At 55.7% G+C, this 9,830-nt stretch overlaps 1 protein-coding gene across 1 annotated transcript in view; it reads right to left on the bottom strand.

The window, feature by feature from the left end:
* The window catches only part of LOC139277448 (myosin light chain kinase family member 4-like), a 176,667-nt gene that overhangs the window by 17,706 nt on the left and 149,131 nt on the right, over nt 1-9,830 (bottom strand). Inside the window, exon 8 of the mRNA XM_070895919.1 lies at nt 3,219-3,347. Coding sequence (XP_070752020.1) covers nt 3,219-3,347 — 129 coding nt within the window. The remainder of the gene's footprint in view (nt 1-3,218; nt 3,348-9,830) is intronic.

The following is a 9,830-nucleotide window of genomic DNA, read 5'->3' as shown; positions in this document are numbered from 1 at the left end:
GTGTGAGTGTGAGAGAGTGTGTGAGAGAGAGTGTGAGGGAGAGTTTGAGAGAGTGTGTGAGAGTATGTGAGAGAGTGTGTGTGTGTGAGTGTGAGAGTGTGAGAGAGTGTGAGAGAGTTTGAGAGAGTTTGAGAGAGTTTGAGAGAGTTTGAGAGAGTTTGAGAGAGTGTGAGAGAGTGTGAGAGAGAGAGTGTGAGAGAGAGTGTGAGAGAGTGTGAAGAGATAGAGTGTGAGAGAGAGTTTGAGAGAGTGTGTGAGAGAGTGTGTGAGAGTGTGTGTGAGAGTGTGTGAGAGTGTGTGAGAGAGTGTGTGTGTGTGAGTGTGAGAGAGTGTGTGAGAGAGAGTGTGAGAGAGAGTGTGAGAGAGAGTGTGAGAGAGTGTGAGAGATAGAGTGTGAGAGAGTTTGAGAGAGAGTTTGAGAGAGTGTGTGAGAGAGTGTGTGTGAGAGTGTGTGAGAGTGTGTGAGAGAGTGTGTGTGTGTGAGTGTGAGAGAGTGTGTGAGAGAGAGTGTGAGAGAGAGTGTGAGAGAGAGTGTGAGAGAGTGTGAGAGATAGAGTGTGAGAGAGTTTGAGAGAGAGTTTGAGAGAGTGTGTGAGAGAGTGTGTGAGAGTGTGTGAGAGAGTGTGTGAGAGAGTGTGTGAGAGAGTGTGTGAGAGAGTGTGTGAGAGAGTGTGTGAGAGAGTGTGTGAGAGAGTGTGTGAGAGAGTGTGTGTGTGTGAGTGTGAGAGAGTGTGTGAGAGAGAGTGTGAGAGAGAGTGTGAGAGAGAGTGTGAGAGAGAGTGTGAGAGAGAGTGTGAGAGAGAGTGTGAGAGAGAGTGTGAGAGAGTGTGAGAGATAGAGTGTGAGAGAGTTTGACAGAGAGTTTGAGAGAGTGTGTGTGAGAGTGTGAGAGAGTGTGTGAGAGAGTGTGTGAGAGAGTGTGAGAGAGTGTGTGAGAGAGTGTGTGAGAGAGTGTGTGAGAGTGTGTGAGAGTATGTGTGAGAGTGTGAGAGTTTGAGAGAGAGTGTGTGAGAGAGTGTGCGAGAGTGTTTGAGAGAGTGTGTGTGTGAGTGTGAGAGAGTGTGTGAGAGAGAGTGTGAGAGAGAGAGTGTGAGAGAGTTTGAGAGAGAGTTTGAGAGAGTGTGTGAGAGAGTGTGTGAGAGAGTGTGTGAGAGAGTGTGTGTGAGTGTGAGAGAGTGTGTGAGAGAGAGTGTGAGAGAGAGTGAGAGAGAGTGTGAGAGATAGAGTGTGAGAGAGTTTGACAGAGTTTGAGAGAGTGTGTGTGAGAGTGTGTGTGAGAGTGTGTGAGAGAGTGTGTGAGAGAGTGTGTGAGAGAGTGTGTGAGAGAGTGTGTGAGAGAGTGTGTGAGAGAGTGTGTGAGAGAGTGTGTGAGAGAGTGTGTGAGAGAGTGTGTGAGAGTGTGTGAGAGTATGTGTGAGAGTGTGAGAGTTTGAGAGAGAGTGTGTGAGAGAGTGTGCGAGAGTGTTTGAGAGAGTGTTTGAGAGAGTGTGTGTGTGTGAGTGTGAGAGAGTGTGTGAGAGAGAGTGTGAGAGAGAGAGTGTGAGAGAGTTTGAGAGAGAGTTTGAGAGAGTGTGTGAGAGAGTGTGTGAGAGAGAGTGTGAGAGAGTGTGAGAGATAGAGTGTGAGAGAGTTTGACAGAGAGTTTGAGAGAGTGTGTGTGAGAGTGTGTGAGAGAGTGTGTGAGAGAGTGTGTGAGAGAGAGTGTGAGAGAGTGTGAGAGAGTGTGTGAGAGAGTGTGTGAGAGAGTGTGTGAGAGTGTGTGAGAGTATGTGTGAGAGTGTGAGAGTTTGAGAGAGAGTGTGTGAGAGAGTGTGCGAGAGTGTTTGAGAGAGTGTGTGTGTGTGAGTGTGAGAGAGTGTGTGAGAGAGAGTGTGAGAGAGAGAGTGTGAGAGAGTTTGAGAGAGAGTTTGAGAGAGTGTGTGAGAGAGTGTGTGAGAGAGTGTGTGAGAGAGTGTGTGTGAGTGTGAGAGAGTGTGTGAGAGAGAGTGTGAGAGAGAGTGTGAGAGAGTGTGAGAGATAGAGTGTGAGAGAGTTTGACAGAGAGTTTGAGAGAGTGTGTGTGAGAGTGTGTGAGAGAGTGTGTGAGAGAGTGTGTGAGAGAGTGTGTGAGAGAGTGTGTGAGAGAGAGTGAGAGAGAGTGAGAGAGAGTGAGAGAGTGTGTGAGAGAGTGTGTGAGAGAGTGTGTGAGAGAGTGTGTGAGAGAGTGTGTGAGAGTGTGTGAGAGTATGTGTGAGAGTGTGAGAGTTTGAGAGAGAGTGTGTGAGAGTGTGCGAGAGTGTTTGAGAGAGTGTGTGTGTGTGAGTGTGAGAGAGTGTGTGAGAGAGAGTGTGAGAGAGAGTGTGAGAGAGAGAGTGTGAGAGAGTTTGAGAGAGAGTTTGAGAGAGTGTGTGAGAGAGTGTGTGAGAGAGTGTGTGAGAGAGTGTGTGAGAGAGTGTGTGAGAGAGTGTGTGAGAGAGTGTGAAGAGATAGAGTGTGAGAGAGTTTGAGAGAGAGTTTGACAGAGAGTTTGAGAGAGTGTGTGAGAGAGTGTGAGAGTGTGAGAGTGTGTGAGAGAGTGTGTGAGAGTATGTGAGAGAGTATGTGAGAGAGTGTGAGAGAGAGTGTGAGAGAGAGTGTGTGTGTCTGAGTGTGAGAGAGAGTGTGAGAGAGAGTGTGTGAGAGAGAGTGTGAGAGAGAGAGTGTGAGAGAGAGAGTGTGAGAGTATGTGAGAGAGTGTGTGTGTGTGAGTGTGAGAGAGTGTGAGAGAGAGTGTGAGAGAGAGTGTGAGAGAGAGAGTGTGTGTGTGTGAGAGACCCACTGCCCGAGACCCCACTGCCCGAGACCCCACTGCCCGAGACCCCACTGCCCGAGACCCACTGCCCGAGACCCCACTACCCGAGACCCACTGCCCGAGACCCACTGCCCGAGACCCCACTGCCCGAAACCCCACTGCCCGAGACCCCACTGCCCGAGACCCACTGCCCGAGACCCACTGCCCGAGACCCACTGCCCGAGACCTCACTGCCCGAAACCCCACTGCCCGAAACCCCACTGCCTGGGACCCCATGGTTCCATTCAACCCTGTGTATTCAGCCAGTGAGACGTGTCAAGCCTCTAGGATTGGTGCGGGGACCTTGCATGGGATGGAGAGGGCCCCGATCCAGAGCCTGGCCTCACCCCGCCATGTTCCACTCCGCCCCGCCCCGCCCCGTGCAATGTGGGTGCAGAGTCTGACTTACAGCATGTAGGTGACCACCCCCAGGCTCCACATATCCGTGGGAAACGACACGTCTTCAAAGTTGACGATCTCGGGAGCCAGGAACTCGGGGGTTCCGAAGGACACGCGCAGCTTCTCCCTGGGTTTGTACCTGAGGGAGGAATCACACGGCAAGGGAAAGTGCCCATCTCCTCACTGCCTGCCCACACACTCCCCCGCCCCCACACTCCCGTGTCCACACTCCCCGCCCCCACACTCCCGTGTCCACACTCCCCACCCCCACACTCCCGTGTCCACACTCCCCGCCCACACACTCCCCTGGCCACGCACTCCCCCGGCCACGCACTCCCCCGGCCACGCACTCCCCCGGCCACGCTCTCCCCCGGCCACACACTCCCCCGGCCACACACTCCCCCGGCCACACACTCCCCCGGCCACACACTCCCCCGCCCACACACTCCCCCGCCCACACACTCCCCCGGCCACACACTCCCCCGGCCACACACTCCCCCGGCCACACACTCCCCCGGCCACACACTCCCCCGGCCACACACTCCCCCGGCCACACACTCCCCCGGCCACACACTCCCCCGGCCACACACTCCCCCGGCCACACACTCCCCCGGCCACACACTCCCCCGGCCACACACTCCCCCGGCCACACACTCCCCCGGCCACACACTCCCCCGGCCACACACTCCCCCGGCCACACACTCCCCCGGCCACACACTCCCCCGGCCACACACTCCCCCGGCCACACACTCCCCCGGCCACACACTCCCCCGGCCACACACTCCCCCGGCCACACACTCCCCCGGCCACACACTCCCCCGGCCACACACTCCCCCGGCCACACACTCCCCCGGCCACACACTCCCCCGGCCACACACTCCCCCGGCCACACACTCCCCCGGCCACACACTCCCCCGGCCACACACTCCCCCGGCCACACACTCCCCCGGCCACACACTCCCCCGGCCACACACTCCCCCGGCCACACACTCCCCCGGCCACACACTCCCCCGGCCACACACTCCCCCGGCCACACACTCCCCCGGCCACACACTCCCCCGGCCACACACTCCCCCGGCCACACACTCCCCCGGCCACACACTCCCCCGGCCACACACTCCCCCGGCCACACACTCCCCCGGCCACACACTCCCCCGGCCACACACTCCCCCGGCCACACACTCCCCCGGCCACACACTCCCCCGGCCACACACTCCCCCGGCCACACACTCCCCCGGCCACACACTCCCCCGGCCACACACTCCCCCGGCCACACACTCCCCCGGCCACACACTCCCCCGGCCACACACTCCCCCGGCCACACACTCCCCCGGCCACACACTCCCCCGGCCACACACTCCCCCGGCCACACACTCCCCCGGCCACACACTCCCCCGGCCACACACTCCCCCGGCCACACACTCCCCCGGCCACACACTCCCCCGGCCACACTCCCCCGTCCACACACTCCCCCGTCCACACACTCCCCCGTCCACACACTCCCCCGTCCACACACTCCCCCGTCCACACACTCCCCCGTCCACACACTCCCCCGTCCACACACTCCCCCGTCCACACACTCCCCCGTCCACACACTCCCCCGTCCACACACTCCCCCGTCCACACACTCCCCCGTCCACACACTCCCCCGTCCACACACTCCCCCGTCCACACACTCCCCCGTCCACACACTCCCCCGTCCACACACTCCCCCGTCCACACACTCCCCCGTCCACACACTCCCCCGTCCACACACTCCCGTGACCACACTCCCCCGTGACCACACTCCCCCGTCCACACACTCCCCCGTCCACACACTCCCCCGTCCACACACTCCCCCGTCCACACACTCCCCCGTCCACACACTCCCCCGTCCACACACTCCCCCGTCCACACACTCCCCCGTCCACACACTCCCCCGGCCACACACTCCCCCGGCCACACACTCCCCCGGCCACACACTCCCCCGGCCACACACTCCCCCGGCCACACACTCCCCCGGCCACACACTCCCGTGTTCACACACTCCCCCGCCCACACACTCCCCTGTCCACACTCTCCCCGCTGCCTCAGTCAGTCAGCCCGTAAACAAAGGTGACGGAGGCAAGTGAGCGAGAGCAGGATTGTACAGCAAGAGGAGGCAATATACAGTGAAACTTCCAACCCATAAGCTGTGGCTTAGTGGGCAGCACTCGCTCTCTCTCTCTCCTCTGAGGCAGAAGGTCCTGGACTAAATCCCACTCCAGAGACTTGAGCTCATAATCCAGGCTGACACTCCAGGGCAGTACTTGCACTGTCGGAGGGGCAGTACTGAGGGAGTGCTGCACTGTCGGAGGGGCAGTACTGAGGGAGCGCCGCACTGTCGGAGGGGCAGTACTGAGGGAGCGCCGCACTGTCGGAGGGGCAGTACTGAGGGAGTGCCGCATTGTCGGAGGGGCAGTACTGAGTGAGCGCCGCACTGTCGGAGGGGCAGTACTGAGGGAGTGCTGCACTGTCGGAGGGGCAGTACTGAGGGAGCACCACACTGTCGGAGGGGCAGTACTGAGGGAGTGCCGCATTGTCGGAGGGGCAGTACTAAGGAAGCGCTGCACTGTCGGAGGGGCAGTACTGAGGGAGTGCCGCACTGTCGGAGGGGCAGTACTGAGGGAGTGCCGCACTGTCGGAGGGGCAGTACATAGAAACATGGAAACATAGAAAATAGGAACAGTAATAGGCCATTTGGCCCTTCGAGTCTGCACTACCTTTCAATATGATCATGGCTGATTCTCTATCTCAACATCATATTCCCGCTTTCTCCCCATACCCCTTGATGCCTTTTGTGTCTAGAAATCGATCTTTCTCCCTCTTAAATATATTCAGTGACTTGGCCTCCACAGCCTTCTGTGGTAGAGAATTCCACAGGTTCACCACCCTCTGAGTGAAAACATTTCTCCTCATCTCGGTCCTAAATTTCCTACCCCGTATCCTGAGACTATGACCCCTTGTTCTAGACTTCCCAGCCTGGGGGAAACATCCACCCCACATCCAGTCTATCCAACCCCGTCAGAATTTTATACGTTTCAATGAGATCCCCTCTCATTCTTCTAAACTCTAGTGAATACAGGCCTAGTCAACCCAATCTCTCCTCATACGACAGTCCTGCCATCCCAGGAATCAGTCTGGTGAACCTTCGCTGCACTCCCTCGATGGAAAGTATATCCATTCTTAGGGAAGGAGACCAAAACTGCACACAATACTCCAGGTGTGGTCTCACCAAGGCCCTGTATAACTGTAGTGAGACACCCTTGCTCCAGTACTCAAACCCTCTTGCAATGAAGGCCAACATACCATTTGCCTTCCTAACTGCTTGCTGCACCTGCATGTTTGCTTTCAATGATTGGTGTACAAGGACACAAAGGTCCCTTTGTACATTGACACTTCCCAAGCCATCACCATTTAAATAATACTTTGTCTTTATGTATTTCCTACCAAAGTGGATAACTTCACATTTATCCACATTATACTGCATCTGCCATGTGTTTGCCAACTCACTCAACCGATCTAAATCGCCTTGAAGCATCTTTGCATCCTCCTCACAACTCACAATCCCACCTAGTTTTGTGTCATCAGCAAACTTGGAAATATTACATTTGGTTCCCTCATCCAAATCATTTATATATATTGTGAATAGCTGGGGCCTAGGCACTGATCCCTGTGGTACCCCACTAGTCACTGCCCATCGCCCCAAAAAAGACCCGTTTATTCGTACTCTCTGTTTCCTGTCAGTTAACCAATTTTCAATCCATGCCAATACATTACCCCAATCCTATGTGCTTTAATTTGCACACTAATCTCTTATGTGGGAGTTTATCAAAGGCCTTCTGAAAATCCAAATACACTACATCCACTGGTTCTCCCTTATCTATTCTATCAGTTACATCCTCAAAAACTCCAGTAGGTTTGTTAAACATGATTTTCCTCTCATAAATCCATGTTGACTTTGTTTAATCTCGTTGATATCATCCAAGTGTGCTGTTATCACATCTTTTATAATAGACTCCAGTACTGAGGGAGTGCTGCACTGTCGGAGGGGCAGTACTGATGGAGTACCGCAATGTCGGAGGGGCAGTACTGAGGGAGCGGTGCACTGTCGGAGGGGCAGTACTGAGGGAGTGCCGCACTGTCGGAGGGGCAGTACTGAGGGAGCACCGCACTGTCGGAGGAGCAGTACTGAGGGACTGCTGCACTGTCGGAGGGGCAGTACTGAGGGAGCGCCGCACTGTCGGAGGAGCAGTAGTGAGTGAGCGCCGCACTGTCAGAGGGGTAGTACTGAGGGAGTACTGCACTGTCGGAGGGGCAGTACTGAGGGACTGCTGCACTGTCGGAGGGGCAGTCGAGTACTTTTTGCTGTCGAGTACTTTTGGATATCCTGTGGTGGGGAAAGGTGCTATATAAATGCAAATCTTACCTTTTCATCAAAGGACAGAGAAAGGGAGTTGTAATTATAAGATCGGTAGTGCACTGGTTCTATGACTGGGCCAATAATGCAGAGATTGTGGGTTCAAATCCCACCATGGCACTAACTGGTTAACATGGCCCTCAACTGTGTCCGTTCCATTCCCCACACTTCTGCTCTCTCCCCTTCCCCTCCCTCCCAGAGCCACGATAGGGTTCCCCTTGTCCTCACCTTTCACCCCACCAGCCTCCACATTCAGTGGATCATCCTCCGCCACCTCCAGCATGATCCCACCACATTTCATTTCAGTATTCTGAAAGGACCGCTCCCTCCACGACACCCTGGTTCACTCCTCAATCATCCCCTCCCCCTCCCACGGCACCTTCCCGTGCAAGTACAGGAGATGCAACATCTGCCCATCCCACTGTCCAGGGCCCCAAATACTCCCTCCAGGTGAACCAGCACTTTACTTGTATTTCTTGCAATCTAGTATACCGTATTCGCTGCTCACAATTCTGTCTCCTCTACATTGGGGAGACCAAACGCAGATTGGGTGACCATTTTGCGGAACACCTCCGTTCAGTCCGTAAGTGTGACTCCGAGTTTCAGGTTGCCTGTCACTTTTTAATTCCCCACTCCACTCCCACTCTAACCTCTCTGTCCTCTGTCTTTTGCACTGTTCCAACGAAGCTTAATATAAGCTCGAGGAACAGCACCTCATCTTTCGAGTAAGCACTTTACAACCTTCTGGACTCAACATCGAGTTCAACAATTTCAGACCAGGACCCCTGCCCCTATTTATTCACGTGGCAGCTGTTTATGATTCTGCCATTCCCATTTACACCTCTTGATCCATCTTTTGTTTCTTTACTTGTCCCATTTACATCTCTCTGCTTTGTACTATCATACCGTTTGTCATTTAATCTCTCCTGCCTTTCATCATCATCATCAGATAAATGTTTCAAGGACACCCTCAAAGCCTCTTTGATAAAGTGCAACCTCCCCACCGGCACCTGGGAATCCCTGGCCCAAGACCGCCCGAAGTGGAGGAAGAGCATTCTGCCTTTCACTCCATCCCTTCCCTTCCCTTCCCCCTTTCCCTGCCTATACACTTTTCTAGTTCTGACGAAAGGTCACCAAGCTGAAACTTTCTCTCTCCACCGATGCTGCCTAACCTGCCGGGGTGTTCCAGCATTTCTGTTGTTATTTCAGCATGCGCAGTATTTAGCTTTTGTATCATTGATGTCCTCTGGGGAAGGAAATCAGCCGTCCTTACACTGCCAGACCGATACGTGACTGCAGACCCACACCAAAGCGGTGGCCCGCAGACTGGCCCAACAAGTTGCATAAAATCCACCCAGCAACAGGCCATGAATGCCGACCCTGTCAGTGACACCACGTCCTAAATGTGCGATGGGGATCATCGGGACCCGCTGGGGAAAGCTGAGGCTCGAGGTGTGAATACACAGCACGGTGTCGCCACAGCATGAGCACTTGTAGAACTGCAGGGCTCCACCCACAATCAGAAAGGTGGCAGTCACTGGTGGGAGCAGACACTGGTGGGAGCAGACACTGGTGGTGGCAGACACTGGTGGGAGCAGACACTGGTGGGAGCAGACACTGGTGGGAGCAGACACTGGTGGGAGCAGCGGGAGCAGACACTGGTGGGAGCAGACACTGGTGGGAGCAGTCACTGGTGGTGGCAGACACTGGTGGGAGCAGACACTGGTGGGAGCAGACACTGGTGGGAGCTGACACTAGTGGGAGCAGACACTGGTGGGAGCAGACACTGGTGGGAGCAGACACTGGTGGGAGCAGCGGGAGCAGACACTGGTGGGAGCAGACACTGGTGGTGGCAGACACTGGTGGGAGCAGTCACTGGTGGGAGCAGACACTGGTGGGAGCAGACACTGGTGGGAGCAGACACTGGTGGGAGCAGACACTGGTGGGAGCAGACACTGGTGGGAGCAGACACTGGTGGGAGCAGACACTGGTGGGAGCAGTCACTGGTGGGAGCAGTCACTGGTGGGAGCAGTCACTGGTGGGAGCAGACACTGGTGGGAGCAGACACTGGTGGGAGCAGACACTGGTGGGACCAGCGGGAGCAGACACTGGTGGTGGCAGACACTGGTGGGAGCTGACACTGGTGGTAGCAGTCACTGGTGGGACCAGCGGGAGCAGACACTG

This window comes from Pristiophorus japonicus, chromosome 12 (genome assembly GCF_044704955.1).
Source record: "Pristiophorus japonicus isolate sPriJap1 chromosome 12, sPriJap1.hap1, whole genome shotgun sequence".
In the NCBI taxonomy this organism is placed as follows: Eukaryota; Metazoa; Chordata; class Chondrichthyes; family Pristiophoridae; genus Pristiophorus; species Pristiophorus japonicus.
Note: the sequence above shows the minus strand (reverse complement) of the source record. Positions and strands in the feature narration are given on the sequence as shown.